The sequence below is a fragment of the Acanthisitta chloris genome, unplaced genomic scaffold (genome assembly GCF_000695815.1).
Source record: "Acanthisitta chloris isolate BGI_N310 unplaced genomic scaffold, ASM69581v1 scaffold22564, whole genome shotgun sequence".
NCBI lineage: Eukaryota > Metazoa > Chordata > Aves > Passeriformes > Acanthisittidae > Acanthisitta > Acanthisitta chloris.
In genome coordinates, this window is record NW_008671282.1 from 19,731 (window position 1) to 36,830 (window position 17,100).

General features: G+C 39.9%; 1 protein-coding gene across 1 annotated transcript; it reads left to right on the forward strand.

The window, feature by feature from the left end:
• Positions 1–428: 428 nt before the first annotated feature.
• Positions 429–13,988, forward strand: JAM2 (junctional adhesion molecule 2; the record flags this gene model as incomplete). Its single annotated transcript, XM_009074051.1, has 8 exons — positions 429–494; positions 3,787–3,900; positions 7,545–7,750; positions 9,219–9,321; positions 11,008–11,115; positions 12,081–12,096; positions 12,968–13,001; positions 13,956–13,988. Coding segments are annotated over 8 exons (680 nt in total), but the record flags the coding sequence as incomplete, so codon positions are not given.
• Positions 13,989–17,100: the final 3,112 nt, after the last annotated feature.

The window sequence follows — 17,100 nt, forward strand, 5'->3', positions numbered from 1 at the left end:
CTTTTTTTTACCGTTTAGGAGCTGTACATGGTATTTTTCAGCAAACATGTCTGCCTTGTCATAGGAATGCAGTGGAAAATAGTTATGGATTAATAGAGGTGTCCCCAATTAGAAACAAACTGAGACATTACCCCTTTAAAAAAACGATGTCTACTATTTATATAGAACTTCTCGCAATTAAAATATTATCATGCTATTTTAAAAGAGAAATATTGCTATTTTTCACAGGTACCAGAGCATGGAAAGGAAAAGATGAATTGTTCAAGGCCAGCCCTGGTCTAGCTCTTAGTTCTGGGCTCTCTCTAGTAGACAATCTCAAATATGTCCAGTGTAAGGAGGTCTTGAAAACGTTGCTTGAAGCTGCTGAAACATATATGAAATCACAAGTGTTTATTGCTGAATTGTCTTTTTTTTCTGTCCTCTTGCAGATCCTGAAGTGTCTGGAATTTCCATTGAAACAGATAACAAAAACGTAAAAGCAGAGGAGTTTAAGGGTATGGTATGGGCATTGCAGCAATCATTTTTAATATATACACAGTACATGCAAGCTATATATACAGAGGCTGTGCAGCTGTTAAGGTTGCTTTCCTCTTTCCTGGGAGGTCCTGCTCCTACTCTCTCCATTGACTCGTTGTGTATCTTGGTCTTGTTCCTGTTTTTTTTATTACTTGAGGTGGGGTTGGACTAGGTATTCCCCAGAGATCCTTTTCAACCTCACCTGTTCTATGATTTTGACTTGTTTGTCGGTCCTGGTAGCTCACTCTAAATTCTGCCTGGTCTCCTTCCACCCAAAATGATGGGAGCTGATGGAAAGGAGAAGCATTATATATATCTCACAAGGCAAAGAACTGAGGGACTAGAGAGAACAGGTATGTTAGCTAATTATAAGTAACCATAATTTAATGGCTACTTTTAATTGTCAGTAGCTATAATGGCTGTTTATATCGTTGTATGTGCCATGTAAAGTGAAAAAGTACTTCCAATAATGTGCTAGATAACTTAGGGAGGCAAAAAGGAAAACCTGTTTGCTGGGTAGATGAGAATTCTAGTAGTAGCATATGTGTGAGGTTTGTGGGTTGTGTTTATTTGGTTTTTGCATTTGGTTGGAATAGAGAGAGATGAGAGATGAGACTTTAGGAATTAAACTCTTGGCTGAACTTTAGGCCTTATTCATCTGTTTGAGAGAACAATAAAATATTTTAGGGGTCTCTAAAGCTGTCAGCTGGGCTTCTGTCCAGTATTCTTGTCTTGACAAAATACATTTAGAGCTCAACGCAGGAGAGAGGAGAGGAAAGTTCTTCAGGTAATAATAAAGCTTGATTAGGTTCATTCTTTTATATGATCTGTGGCTTGCATTTTGTTACTGTGCTTTTCTTATGATAGAATGAGACCAGTTTAGCATAGCTCAGATGCCATGCCAAGTTATCTGTGTGTAGTGGCACTAAGGGAATGGCAGAGCCAATAGACATAGCTATTCCACTGAGTGCAGCTGGTCTGAAATGCAATTTCCTTTTCTCCTCCAACTCCTGTTACTGTAGAAGAGGGTGATTAGGCACTGGAACAGGCTCCCCAAGTTAATGGTCAGGGCACCAAGCCTGTCAGAGTTCAAGAAGCATCTGGGGGATACTCTCAGTCATATGGTTTAGTTTTAGGTGGTCCTCAAAGGAGCAGAGAGTTGGGTTCAGTGATCCTTAGGGTCCCTTCCAACTTGAGATATTCTGTAATTCTATAACCAAATGATAGCCTCTAGACCAGATGTAAACCCAAATTAAACATTGTCCAGATCCCAGAAGTTTTTTCCAGGCCTGGCAGAGCCACTGCTGATGCACAGCATCCAGTGGGCCTACCTTAATGCAAATTGAGTTCACCTATTCTGAAAAATACCTCTCGTTGACCGTGGGAGAGGGGAACTAAGGAGGAGTTTACTATGTTGTCTCCATTCTGCACACAGTCCCTTTCTTCTGTTCTATTCTTTTTCTCCAAATAAGATTAGTGGGAGGGCATCAATGCTGGTTTTATTTTCTGAAACAAAAATATGTGGCATGCGAGAAAGGGGCAGCTCATTCAAGACAGAGGTGACTTGTTTAGCTAAGAACCCTTGAGCTGAGCTGTCTGTGTCAGCTAGTAGAGACCAGCTCATGAGACTAAGTGTCACGAGGTCAGTAGCAAAAGCAAACTGAGCTTGAGTGATGGTTTTTCTTTGTTAGAAGGATACAAAAACAAAATAGAAAGGAAACTTTAGCAAATCTTAAGATTCAGGAAACCTCCACCCATCCACTCAACCTGAAGTCAGGAACCTCAGACTTCCTGAGTGCACAGTATGTTTTTTGAAGTGGTCAGTGCATGTGTAATATGTTTCTGGCAAGGAAGCTCTCATGCCAATCGGTACCCTTTTTTCCCCTGTGAGATCACTACAACTATCAGTCTGGCTTTTTGGTTTTTTACAAAGCAGGGTGAGTGGGTAGATGTGTTGGTAGTTCTTGCTTGTCGGCAGCTCCAGCCTCGTTTCTGAGACTGGAAAGGAAGGTGATTGTTAATGCAGGTTGGCTATGATCATAGAATCATGTTTGAACAGTGCATGTTTGTCTCATGAAAGCTAGACAGGCATTACCAAAGCTGTAAAGGCTTTTGATTCTTGATACTTTTGCCTGCATTGGAAGATGAGCAGCCTAAAGGTGACAAGATCTGTATTGTATTGGTTTCTTTTACAGAAGTTTCTGGGAGATACTAAATTTTACTTTATTAATAGATTTGGAGCCAGTCAGACGTGTGTTGGATTCTTTCCTCTGCTGTTGTTTCCCAACAGTTCTTATTAATACCTTGACTGAAGAGTTACTTTCTGGGGGGGGGGGGGGAATAACAGATATATTTTGGCATGCTGTTCTATAGGGAATGGCACTACTAAAATGCCCTGCTGTGAGAGAGGTAAAAGGAATTGTTTGGCTTCCAGTATTTCCTATTCATTAGGAGGACTAATTTTGCTTTTTTTTTTTTTTTTCCTTTTTCCTACCCAGTTATGGCAACTTTAGCAGTAATCAGTAACTCTTGAAATATCAGCCCCTCTGTGAAATTTGGTTGATGGTGTCCATTATACAGGAGTCAGGGAAACTTGAGTGGACAGGCAGAAAGGTGAACAATTGAATCAACCTTCTTTTCTTGAGAACTCACAAAAACTAAGAGGTAACTCCCAAGGGATGTTATAAGCAGCCTCTGCTGCCCACAACTTCAGAGGCCTGGGGGTTCCTCCTGCCCAACTACAGACTCACCTTCCACATACCCTTACAATAACCCATGTGAAATTGTAACAAAATACATAAACTTAAGTTACTTAGGAGAATGTTTAACCATCTTACTGGAATGTTTTCTATTTCTGTTGCATTTAAACAATTAAAACTATTGATACTGAATTCAGACCGGTAATTCACAAAATACTGTTCATCACAGGGTCAGAATCCTTTTTTAACAGTGGTCTGCTCACTGCCAAAACTATTTAAACCTAAGATGAGAGTAGTAATACAGAATCTCTGCCCATCCAACAGGGGAATATCTACTCCCCAACATCTGAAGTTTGGTCCAAAGGCCACTGAAGTATGGGGAAATTACTAGTTTCTGTTTCCCCACTGTATTTGTCTAAATCTTGAGAGGCATCACTTTGAGAAGCTGATTGGCCTTTACTGACTACTGAAGTTCTTTTGAAGGGAGAATATTAATTTCATGGAGCCTGAATGTGTACCAAATAGAATACTCAAGTCTCTAATTTTCTATTTATCTTTTTCTTCCATCTAGAGGCTATTCTTAGTTGCAAACACAAATTTTCTAAAGGGATGAGCTTAAGAATAGAATGGAAGAAAATCCAGTCTCAAGGAGTCTCATTTGTCTACTACAATGGTGAATTTACAGGTACAGTACTAAACAGACTGATGGTTTAACATGTCATTCCCTAGCATAGATATTGACTCTTTCTTAGAGAATAACACTAGGAAAATGACTGAAAGAGAAAGCTTTTGACTGTCCATGTGGAACAGCTGTCCTTTTGAGGAAAATAATTCTTTCCTGGGTGGGGGGGAGGCATTTCTTAATAAAATTGACCATTATTAGCTACCTTTTAAGTGAACTTAATATAAGAAAATTCAAGACTAAGAAAAACGGCACTGTGGATTCCTTGACATGTTTCAACAATGAATTTGCAAGCAGATATAGACCCCTCAGAACTACTACAGGCTCTGCACTCCTATCCTAAAAAGAGATTTCTGAAGCTTCCTGTAGAGCTGGAGGCTTAGGTATGAATAATGCAGCAATTTTTATATACATAATTTAAAATATACAGATGAGTTTATATTTTATTTGTATCCTTTTCAGAAGTAGAATTTCTGTCCCTATGTTCTGAAAAGGGCTTGCCTCAGCTTTGTGTTGGAGAAAATATGATTCTCTTAACTGTACACAATAAATGAAGGTTGAGAAGTAAAAAGCACAGCGATTTTTGTTAGTTTGTAGAGCTTGCAGATGTGCTGACCTTGACGATTAACTTGGTTTTTTCTGCATGAATTTAATTTAGAGAAACACTGGAACTCATGGTTCTGTGTGTGTATGTAACTTTAATTTCATAACGAACTGTAGAATTAAGAAAAACACCTCATTGTGAGAAGTCTGATGGCAATATCTTTGCTAAATCTATCAAGTCTTTCTTGCCAAGGTAAAATGTCAAATACTTTGCTGTGGTCTTGCTCACAATTCTCTCCACAAAATAATAAAGCTAGTCATTGCCATGTCTCTAGAGGAAAGGGATGTTTTCTTTGTCACCTGACTACTGCTATACATATTTTCTTGGAATATCTGCAGGAAAAAAAAGCATTCCCTTTTCCAACTGGAAAATGTATGGCGGATGTAGGTTCCTTTGAACTGAAAAGCTGTTGGGTGTTTTTAGCCTAAATGGACAAGTTGTGAGAGGTCCTTACTGTCTTGGGAATGGGATTACATATTGTTCCTTACTGATATATAACTAGCACTGAACAAATGAGCAATAGTTTCACGTACATCATGTACAATTTATTGATACTTTACATTATTTCAGAATAAGTGAACGAGCTATAAATATTTGCTTTCAAACTGAAAGAGCAGAAATTTAGGTCAGATATACAGAGGAAGCTCTTTACTGTGAGGATGGTGAGGCACTGGAACAGGTTTCCCAGAAAAGTTGTGGCTGTTCCATCCCTGGGGGTGTTCAAGGCCAGGTTGGATGGAGCTCTGAGCAACCTGGTCCAGTGGAAGGAAGGTGTCCCTGCCTGTGGTGGGAGGGTTGGAACTAGATGATCTTTTAGGTCTCTTCCAACCTGAAGCATTCTGTATCATTCTATAAGCAGAGAGCAGAAACCACTCTTTGTTCTCCATCAAAGGTGATCTTCGGGGCCGAGCAGAGATGCTGAATACAGGAATCCGAATTAGAAATGTGACCAGAAAGGATTCTGGGACCTACCGCTGTGAAATCAGTGCAAAGAGCGAAGAAGGACAACGCCTGGGAGAGGCGACTATTACTCTCACAGTATTGGGTACAAACTTTATTATTCAGGCTTCTGTAAAGATACTGAGTGATGGTGTGTTGGAGTGTTGATAGGGTTGTCCATGTGGTGTGTGGATTTGTGTGGTCTTTGGGCAGGGTTTATAAACACACCTGCACATGCACAGTCTACAACATACTTCAGAAAACAGCTTTGCAAAAGTCACATGTGCATTAGAAAGGAACATAACTAGGGTTTTGTTGATAGAAAAGCGAGTTGTAGTTCTCAAAACTTAGCAAGTATGCTGATTTACATGGTGGTGAAACTTCATTTCTGTTAAAATTGAAGTCACTCGGTAGCTGAGAATCTGGATAAGATGATCATGGTATTTGGCACTGGAAAGTCAGCATCTGCCAACACTTATGAAATATTCATAAGCAAAATTTCATTCCAATATGCTACAGTCTCCTCCTGGTTTTGGAAGGAGAAACTGCTGCAGTGTCTGTGCAATGAGAGCCAGTGAGCTAGCAATCTGTGGACTTTATTTATAGGGGAGATGGTGTTGGCTGCTGCAAAAAAAAAGGGGGGGGGGTTCTTTGTTGGTTTTGTTTGTTTCCTTTCCCAGTTGGGGAAAGGAGGTAAAAGTGAATACTGAGCACATTCTTCTCACATTATTTCTGGTATCTTTCCCAGTGGATGGGTGGTAGATGATAATAATTATCTTCTTTTTCCTGTACAGGGAGAGAAGAAAATATTTGCTTTTGTAGTTTCTATATTTTTTCTATACAAAATTAATTAATTTTTTTTGTTTGTTTCCTTTCCCAGTTGGGGAAAGGAGGTAAAAGTGAATACTGAGCACATTCTTCTCACATTATTTCTGGTATCTTTCCCAGTGGATGGGTGGTAGATGATAATAATTATCTTCTTTTTCCTGTACAGGGAGAGAAGAAAATATTTGCTTTTGTAGTTTCTATATTTTTTCTATACAAAATTAATTAATTTTTAAAATTATAACTAGGCTAAAAGTTCAAAGAACTTCTGATTATCTTCAACAATGAGATAACACCACTGATTTCTTTTTTTCTTCCACTCCCTCAACAGCTTTCCTCTTTTCTGTGGCTTCTTAATTTAAAGTTGAAATCTTTGAGGCCAAAGAAGAAAGTGTGTGTGTTGCTTACAAACCTCTTTGAAAATGAATGTGAATTACTAGTATTTCACTTGGTTTTCTTAATTTTTGCTTTTTATCTTAAAATCAGCCAAGCAAAAACTATCAATACTTGTTAATGTGTCACTTGCGCTTTCAATGTTCCATGCATGACTCTTCACCCTTAGTTTTCCCCTACTATCTTCAAGTATCCAAAAACAATTATAAAAAATTAAGTTTCTTTTCTGTTCTCTTATTAAAAATCAGAAAAGAGACTTTCATCTTCATGGGAGAAGGAACAAACAGTTGTCTGTGTGTGGGAATGTTTGTTTTTAACATAAACTGAAATGTAGTAACCAATTTGTTTTGGTCCTCAGCCTGGGATTTACACAAAGGATGTGATGATTTCCAGTCTTGGTAATTCTTTCTGACTATCACTTTTCAAAAAACAGTTGACATTTTTTTTGTATATAAAAAAAAACCCCAAACACCTTTTTCACCTTCTCCACTTTTGTTTTTAAATATTAGGGCAGGAAAGGGGGGAATTGCTGGACTACAGATTCCCTGAGTTATCCCATCTTTGTGGGCAAGAGGTTCCATATGAGAAAGAAAGGGAAACAAACTCTCTGGGGTTGGATGAGAGTGCACAGATTGCAGACAGGATGACACAGCATGTGCTGGGGGAGGCTGGGAGCAAGCATCTCTTTCATTTTTAGCAACTCATAAATTTTGCTGTGCTCTCAGTAGCAGGACTCTGCCTTCAACCCCTGCTCCCACACCTCATTTCATTGACGTGGTAGTTGCTAAGTGTGTACGTAAGTGCACATCTCCTCACCTTGACTGTCAATCTGTTGTTGTGTAGACAATGCTGATAAGTCTGTAATAAGTGCAATTTCATTGCCCAGTTGCTCCATCTACTCCAGTCTGTGAAGTACCCAGCTCTGCCATGACGGGAACAGTAGTGCAACTGAGCTGTAAGGAGACTGAGGGGTCTCCTCCATCTGAGTACCAGTGGTACAAGAATGGTGTTGCCTTGCTGGAGAAAACAGGAACAGGCAGTGCTAGAGCAGCAAACGTGACTTACACCATGAATAAAAAGTCTGGCACTCTGGTAAGTGTAATAACCAACTCTGTTGTAGCCAGCTGTCAAGGAGACCAAATTTACTGTTTAGTACAATAATGCACAGGGGTCTTTGTTCCAGAATGCATAAGGTCTTTGCAAGTGATCAATGTCATACTGAGATATGTGCTAATAAAAGTATTTTCTGCCTCAAACCAGTGACAAGCCATAGACATTAATGATACAGACAATTGGGTGAGGTGAAATGCTTCAGTAATGGTAACTGAGCAGAATCTAGAAAATTCATGACAAACTTCACCTGGTCAGTTAGCAAACTAGTGTCAGGTGGACATGAACTCTCAGTATGGCATCAGAGCTATGTTTGATAGAACCTTAAAATCCAAAATATCAGCTTCACATAATTCAGGGAGAGTGCAGCACAAAGGGTAGTGCTGAATCTCTGTGATCCAGTGGCATTTATAAGTTCCCATCCAGGACCTGTGAAGCCAGTGGGAATGAGCTGGGGCTGTGAGCTTAGTGTGTTCTTTGTTTTACTTGTAGATTTTTTTCCCCCTCAGAACTGTCCATGTCTCATCTCTCCCCCATTGCTGCTTCTTCAAAATAAACTGATACATACTAGTGTGTTGTCAGCTGAGATTTTTCAGAAGTAAAGAGCTGCTCTAGGAACACCCTACTCTTGTGCAAGATCAAATGTGGAAACTGAAATGTGACTAAGCATTCAGAGGTGCTGGGGGATCTTTCAGCACACTGTGAAAATCAGGTGGACTACTCAAAATTACTAATCCCTTCTGCAAATTGCAAAATATGGCATATATTAAAGGGAAAAAAAGTTAATGAGTCTAATGGTTAATAAAATTACAGAGAAACACCAGAGTTGGCATGAGGTCAGTGTCCATCTCTTCCTTCCTCATTTTCAATTTTTTATGGTGTAGTATTTGATAAATAATGCAGTTTAACATTTCTACTTGGAAGAAGAAAGTACCATTTTTGGGAGGGGTGGGAACCCCCAACTGAAAATTCTCAGCTGACAATGCATTGTAAGTAGTATGTGTCAAGTGTTTCTGAGGGCTTTCTGAGGGGTTTTATCAAAACAACCACCCCTAATGGGTGGTTGTTTTGATAAAATGAACAAACACTTCTGATTTCAGGTTATTTTGAAATATGAGGCATGCCTGAATAAATATTTAGGCATGTCTGAAAAAAATAAGTATTATTGGAAAGTTCTGATCCACTGAAGAAGAATCTCCTTGTAGATACACTTCACTTAGTTAAAATACCCATCTAAAAGACCCTCTTAGGCCAGAAGTTCAAGGACCAGGGAATGTGAATAAGGAGCTCAGTTGTGAAGTCAAACTGGACCAGAATTTCTCACTTCAGGGTTTATTATGTTTTATTTGTTTAAAACAAACATTGACATGTCAAAATTTCTATCTCACAGTAAATTCTGATTTTTTTTTTTTTTCCATTCTGATAATGGTTTTGAACTCTTTCTTAACAGCTATTTAACACAGTTACAAAGAATGACACTGGAGAGTATTTCTGTGAAGCCTCCAATGGGATCGGATTATCTCAGAAATGCTCAGTGAAACGAATGCAAGTTGGTATGTGTCAAAGAAAATAAGGGTGGAAAACAGTCTCACAATAGGATTTATTTTATTGCATGGTGCAACTGAGAAGCTAAGACCAGATTGAAACAAATATTTTTGTTTGATTACAGCATTTTGGGGGGAGGAGTAATAATAATCTGAGTTCCTTATATGTAGTTGCTGTGGCTACTAAAAGTTTTTCTTTCTTACAGCACAAACATACCTCACTGCATTTCAGAGAAGAGCAGCTAGTTTGGTAACTTAAAATTATTGGAGTAACTAGCTTTTAGATTGCTAAATACTGAGCTTAACAGAACAGCCAGCAGCAGCCATGTGAGAGCCTTAATATTTCCAAATGCTTTTGTGGAAGGTTTACAGGATAATGTGCCAGTCCACTGGGGTATTTTCTTTATGCAAAGCCTCCCTTTTGGGATGCATTCATGTGAGATGTTAACGTAACAGAACAGAAAGTTAACTGAATGGCTCATTCATACCTGCCAGAGGAACACTGAAGAAGTCAGTGTATCCTAAAAATAAATAAATAAAGCCTGCTGCCTGTTTCTTTTCTGCTTGTACAGTGTGGGTGAAGTGTAACTTTGATTAGCTAGTAATGAATTTAGCAAAGGCTGGAAGGGTCAAAGGCTGTAGTAAAATGCTGAAATGTTTTACAAAATATATAACAAGCTCTTGCAGATATGACAGGAAAGCAAATGGTAACCAGTTGTAGTAACTGCTATAGAGAAGATCCTGTCCAAGTATTCCATAATGCAATTGCCTAGTGTTTTCTTAGAACTCTAGCTGAAAATCACTGTCACGGCTTTTAGTGCCTTCTTGGTGGATTCTGAGCAAGTGTTCCTCAAGCTACTGAGATGGAATCACTCTGCTGAGGAAATACCTAAGTCCGAAATTGGTGTCAGTCAATGTGCAAAAATTGATAGATTTGGGGGTAAAATTCTCAACTGTATGTTAATTTATATTTAAAATCAGGATCTAAACAAGTAATTTGACATATAACAAAAAACTGAAAACGTTTCTGCTTGTTGATGGTTTTGCTTTTCCTAAAATGATGGTTGTCTGAAGCTCCCAGTGACTATATCAGGAAATGAGTATGGTCCATGTCGTGGGTTAATGCAAGTCATCACCTTCAAAATAAAAATGGCTAGGTGCTTCTGTAGCCTGATGTAGGGTTTAACTTCAAGCAACTTGGCTTTATTGTGTTGTATTTTAAAAGCCTTGCTATTTTAAAATTTAAAAAGCATTGAATTTTGAATAATTCATTTGAAGAGTTCTTCAGAACTGGGACCTGACCACCATCAGCTGTTTTAGGCAAACTAACTGTATGAAAACACTTGCTTTAAGACTTAGAGACTTCGATATATTTTCCCTTAGAGACACATGACTTGGATAATACTCATTTAGGATAGGTATAATGAGGAGTAGGTATCCCTTGACCCCTTTTATTGTTTCCTAACTTTGACCCAAACTAAGCAGTTGAAGTGTATCAAGCACTCTGTTAATGTGGCTGGAATACAGTAGTCCTTTTGGACTGCTTACCTATGTCAAAGTGTTCCTAACTAACTTATGCAGCTGGGGCTAAAGACCACCTATATATACAAAAGATGCCTGTAGTAATTGGGGAAAAATCCAGCCAATGGAAATTTTTACAATTCACAACATTGAACTAATGTTTTATAATTACAGATGACCTTAATGTAAGCGCTATCATCATTGCTGTAGTGTTTGTGGCTGTGGTAATGTCACTGTGTGGCCTTGGAGTATTCTATGCCCATAAAAAGGGCTACTTTGCAAGTAAGTAAAATAAAATCACTCCTTCCTAGTGTCAAAAAAATGTCTGTATTTAGAGTTTCCTGGAGGATTTACGTTGCCCAGGGAAGCTGTGGCTGCCGCATCCCTGAAAATGTTAAGGTCAGGTTGGATGGCTCTCTGAGCTGGTCTGGTAGGTGTCCCTGTCCATAGTAGGGGGTTTTGGAACTAGATGGACTTTAAGGTCCCTTCCAACTGAAACCATTCTCTAATTTGTGATTCTGCTGACTGTACCATGTGCTCCTTTTCACGAAGGCTCTTAACTACATGGCACTAAAGCTGAAGAGCATTACCACAGCAAGTTTGTTGTGCAGACATTGTTATTCTGCCAACTTCTACTGCAAAAGATACTTGAAGAACAATGTAGAGACTTTTATGTAGTTGGCTTAAGGCTGCCAAACAGCAATCTAGGGAAATCAGTGAGACAAATCATAGTTCCTGGAACCTTTCTGCTCTAGTTTAGCGAGGAAATGACAAAGAAAGGCAACATAAAAATGAGCCAGTTTTGGTCTACAAGGTCTGACTGGCTAAGTTGTGATGAAAGGGAAACTGAATTGACTGTCTGTCTTCTGGGGGGTGGAGAAAGTTTGCATTTAGGGATTGCTGTTAAAAGCTTGACACCCAGCAACCCTCTCTGGAGTGTTTACACTGGTGCCTGTAGAATTGAGCTCAGCAAGGAAGGATGCCAAATGTCAGGGTCTGAAAAGGTCATCTGCCTGAAAGCAACAGAGGCTACAGAGTTGCTGTTAGAGGTCACTTGGAGCTTCATTTACCCTTGAAAGCAACCTCATTTCTGTTTAAACTGACCACTGACATTAGGTTCAGAATCTCCTTCTAGAAACCAAAGATATGAGTAAGCTAGGAATAATTATTTCAAAGGAAACTGTTCTTGTGCTAATTCTTTTTTTTCTGTGTGTGTTTTTGTTTATTGCCTTTTTTTTCTTTTTCAGAGGAAAGCTCTTCCCAGTAAGTATCTTGGTGCAAGTAGTACGCAAATCACTGCAAACTTCATTTACATTTCTGGTGATTTAGTAACTGTAACAATTGTTTAAGGCTTTTCTTACATGATTTTTGTACAGTGGCTTTTTTTGAACACTGAAATAAACCTGTACACACCTGTTGGTTCCTTTTTTAGAACCAGTGTGCTGATGAGAAAGTGAATTGAGCATCATTACCTTACTGTGATAAGTGTGCAGAGATGTGTCTTTTTATGCAGTTATGGTTTATACTCCTAACTCAGCTACAGGCATGCATGTGACTCCTCTTCAAACTAGGTAAAAGAACCGAATTGAACTGCCATCATATCCACATCTACAGATTATTTCAGGAAATGTTTAGCAAAATATGACTGGTGGGAACTATTTGGTGGTGTCTGATCTACTCCTTTGATACTGATTTTTTTTTTTTTTTCCACGCACTTAAATTTCTTCGTGGCAAGTCAGAATTCCTCAAGCTATTTTAGTGCCCCCACGAGTCTTTTTCTTGGGTTTTTTTTACTTTTAAAAGTTTATCTTATCCCTTCTAAATATGTAATGTACTAAAGAGAAATACAAATATGACTTTCAAACACTGTGTGATTTATCTAGCCATGAGCTAGACAAAAAGTGTGACTGAGAGACCTGAAAAGCCAAGCTAGAGAAGGTGGTTTCCAGTGGTTTAAGACATAATGACAGCTATCTGAAAGCATTCAATGGATATGTTACTGTAACTTTTTTCTAAGGTGGGGGGGAACACTAACAATCATTGAAAATCTGAAAAAAATATATTCCCAAAGGGTTAGAACCATCACCAGAAAAATCACTGTTTAACTTCTGTTCCTTTTCTGCTCTTTTAACAGAAAAATGGTGAACTATCAGTCTACAAGTGAAAAGGCAAGTCTTTTGCGTTGAGTAGTGTGTTCAAAAAGTTTTAGATGTCTTCAAAATTCCTTAGCTCTGTGATGTTTTTGCTCACATACACAAACCTCCTCACACCCACCAAGCTGTATATGTCCACCAGTACCTGGACATACCTTATCTTTGTTTGCATTTACAGCTTTGTCTGCAGTGCCATACAACAACAGCACCTTGCTCCATACTTTGCCATCTTCTTGTACACATCAGTTAACCAAGGAAACTAACTCAGACATAATCCAAAGCAGCAGTGAGAGAAAGATTTGGTCTTAATTCCTCTAAGAATAATGTGGGTCAAAAGACTTGACTAAATATGGAAGCTGAAGTTTTTAATTTTTCCCCCTCCCTCTTTCTAAGAGCTCTAACTGTATGTACATCGCTCCAGCTTTTCAGATTGGTGCAAAAAGAATGGGGCTCCAACTAAAACTTCAGCTGGGAGCAACTTCACTATCTATAGTTTCAGACTATTAAGGAGCATTAGTAGCACTAATGTAGCCTTAAAAACTTCCTGAATGCCACCCATTTCCTTAATCAAATCTTAATGGGCTAAATGTCATGAGCCTATTCCTTGACCTAGTATGTGTAGAAAAAAATTACTGAGACTAACTACCTGGCTGCTCTGAGTGAGAAGGAGCAAACTTTGAAGAGCTATGGTATCTGTTTAACAGTATTAATGCATTTATGAATCAGATGCTCAAAAGAGCTGCTTGATACTTGTATTTATGAATAGGTTATTACTTCTGTTCTGCGTGACAGTGCATTCTGAAGACTTCCCATTCCAGGAAAGAGTAAACATTAATTAACACTGCTTCAGAAGTGCTTCTTGTCCATCTTGAAGCCTTAGTTTCTTCTGAAATGTATACTAAATGTTGACCTGCTTAAAAATCTTTGAACTACTACTACTACTAATGTAACCTTGTTTGCTTCATTTAGGATTTCAAGCATACCAAGTCCTTTGTTATTTAGAAGATTTCAGCCTCTGTGAGGGACATCAAATGACTACTTGTTATACAAAAGTATCAAAGTGTCCTGGTTTTGGCCGGGATAATTTTCTTCTGAGTAGCTGGTACAGTGCTGTGTTTTGGATTTAACATCACAGTAATGTTGATAACACGCTGATGTTTTAGTTGTTGCTAAGTAGTGCTTATTCTATGTCAAGAACTTCTCGATGTCTCGTGTTCTGCCAGTGAGGAGGTGCACAAGAAGCTGGGAGAGAGCACAGCTGGGACATCTGACCTGAGCTGGCCAAAGGGATATTCCACACCACAGAACATCATGCCCAATATATAAACTGGCGGGAATTGTCTGGGAGGAGCCAATTGCTTTCAGGGGATGAGCTAGGCATTGGTCAGTGGGTGGTGAGAAACTGTGTTGTTCATCACTTGTTCTTGGGCTTTACGCCTCTCTCTCCTTTTCATTACCATTATTGTTGTTATTATCATTAGTGTTATTAGTATTACTATATTTTACTTTGTTTCAATTATTAAGTTGTTCTTATCTCAACCCATGAGTTCTGCTTTTTTCCCCCCCCTGATTTGCCTCCCCACTGGGGCTGGGGTGAGGGGCAGTGAATGAGCTGCTGGCTGGGGTTAAACCACAACAGTCCTTTTTGGCACCCAGTGTGGGACTCAGGGTTGAGATAATGACAGATCTGACCACGGCACCCAGTGTGGGACTCAGAGTTGAGATAATGACATATCTGACCAGAGCATATTAAACCAAATTTGTTACAAGCAGTCATTGTATTGGTTTAATGGTGGCTGATCACCATGGTGATTAATTTGCTCTGAGCTCCTGTGGGTGTGCTCTCAGATGTGTTACGTGCTGCCTTTCTTGCTGTGTGTGTTCCCTGTGGTGGTGTTCATCCTCCGTGGGCCGTGGGCTAAGGTTATCACTGTGGTGTTCCTTGTCGTACTGGCTTGTGGCAAGATAAATGGCTGGTCGTGAGCCTCGCCTGGTGTGTGTCCGCTCTGTCCTTCGGGATCCATCTGCTGGGAACTATCCATAATTGCATCCATTGCTTTTTTCCCTCGGAGAGCCAACCTGTGGGAGAAACACCTTGCTTCCCCTCCAGGATGAGTACAGCAGCGTCTGAGAATGTCAAAGACTTTGAATATCCTCTGACTACCCTTGAAGCCAGCCTGGTCCTTTTGCTAGTGACCAGCATGTTGTTGCATGTGGTTCAGGCCATCTTGAGAATTAAGCAATGATCTGTGGCTATTCAAACCCTGGCGACAAGCATTGTGGCTACTCACACTCCAGCAACAAGGACTGTGACTACACAAACTCCAGTGACAGGCCAACAAGACCAAGAGGCAACCAGTCAATCCTTATCCCTGAGTGAGCTGCAGGATATACAAAGAGATTTCAATTGTAGTCCCGGTGACTACATTACCACCTGGCTGCTCTGATGCTGGGATAACAAGGCTAGCAGTTTGGAATTAGAGGGTAGGGAAGCCAAGCAGCTGAGATCACTTGCTAGGGATGGAGGCATTGACAAGGTGATGGGAAGAGAGACACAAGTCCTCAGCCTCTGGAGGCAACTCCTGTCAGATGTGAAGGAAAGGTATCCCTCTGAGGCAGATGTTACATGTCACCCAGGCAAGTGGAGCACAGTAGAGAAAGGTATCAATACCTGAGGGAATTAGCTGTGCTGGAGATTATTTATTTTGACCTGAACAACATGCACTGCCCCACAGATCCAGACCAAGTCCCATGCACACAGGCATTTCAGAACATTTTGTGCACACTTGCCATCTCCAGGAATACGAGGACAACCTCTCTTCCTCTCTCATCTCATCTATGAAGAAAATATCAGACAAACTGACCCAGAGTTTGTCTGCTAAGAGTTTGTCTGAAAGAGTTCCAGCAAGTTAGAGAGGATACATTCTACTCCCCACCTGTACAGACCTGCATCTCAGCTTGTAACAGCATACTTTGGGAGGATATGGAAGGTACACACTATGGAGTACCCTGTGGTTTTAGCTGAGGGATCACAGAGAGGACATGAGGAATTGGAATGGAAGACCTACCTCGACCCTAGAGATATGGGTACATGAATTTCAAGGGAAGACAGTAGCAAATGGGGATTCTTTCATGGAAGTTGGTACTCCAGTCTTCAGTGGACAGTTTGGCAGGCAGAGTGGAAGGACTGAACTTAACTCCTGATCCTATGGAAAGAAATTCTAAACCATTTCTTCAGGAAGCAAGCTTTCTTAGGCGTTATGGGTTTTTGGGGAGTGCATATTCCAAACTACAGTGTGACTGTAAGGTTCCTCTATTGAGTGACTCAGAAGAATGATTTCACAGGGGCCCTGAGCACCCCGAAGATTTTGAACAAATTAAACATTAGAGTTGGAAAACTTGGGCCAAAGAACATGGCATTGAGTGGGTGTATCACATCCCCTATCATGCACCACCCTCCGGGAAAATGAAATGATGGACTGTTAAAGACTACACTGAGAGCATGGGGTGGGGAGACCTTCAAATGTTGGGATACAGATTTAGCAAGTCCACCTGGTGAGTCAGCACTGGAGGACCTGTCAATCAGCTTTTATATACTGTAGAAGGGAATAAAGTTCCTGTAGTGCACATAAAAATATGCTGGGGAAGACAATCTAGGTTATTCCTAGCTTGGACAAAGGCAAACCCATCTGTGTGACTGCTTTTGCTGGATGCCTGGGTGCATTTGGTAAGCTTGGAGGATGGGGAAGTCTGGTGAAACCAGGCAGGCACAGCAGTGATGGAATCAGAACTGGCTTCAACATGCAGCAGTTCAACACCACAAACAATCTTTCCTGCCATGAAAGACTGTTAGGGCAGATGGAGCCAAAAGTCGGGGACTACCTGAACTCAGTGGACTTTTACAGGGATTGTCTAAGTAGAGATCTGTATGTGTATATATCAAAAGACAGGAAAAGTGATGTATTGGAAAGCGTGGGAGTTGGCATGACATAAATTGTATGGAATAAGCAGTAAATACTGTTCTGGTCTCAGCTGGGAGTTAGTTTTCTTCTTAGTAGCTGGTATAGAGCTGATTTGTAGATTCAATATGAGAAAAATGCTGGTAACACACTCT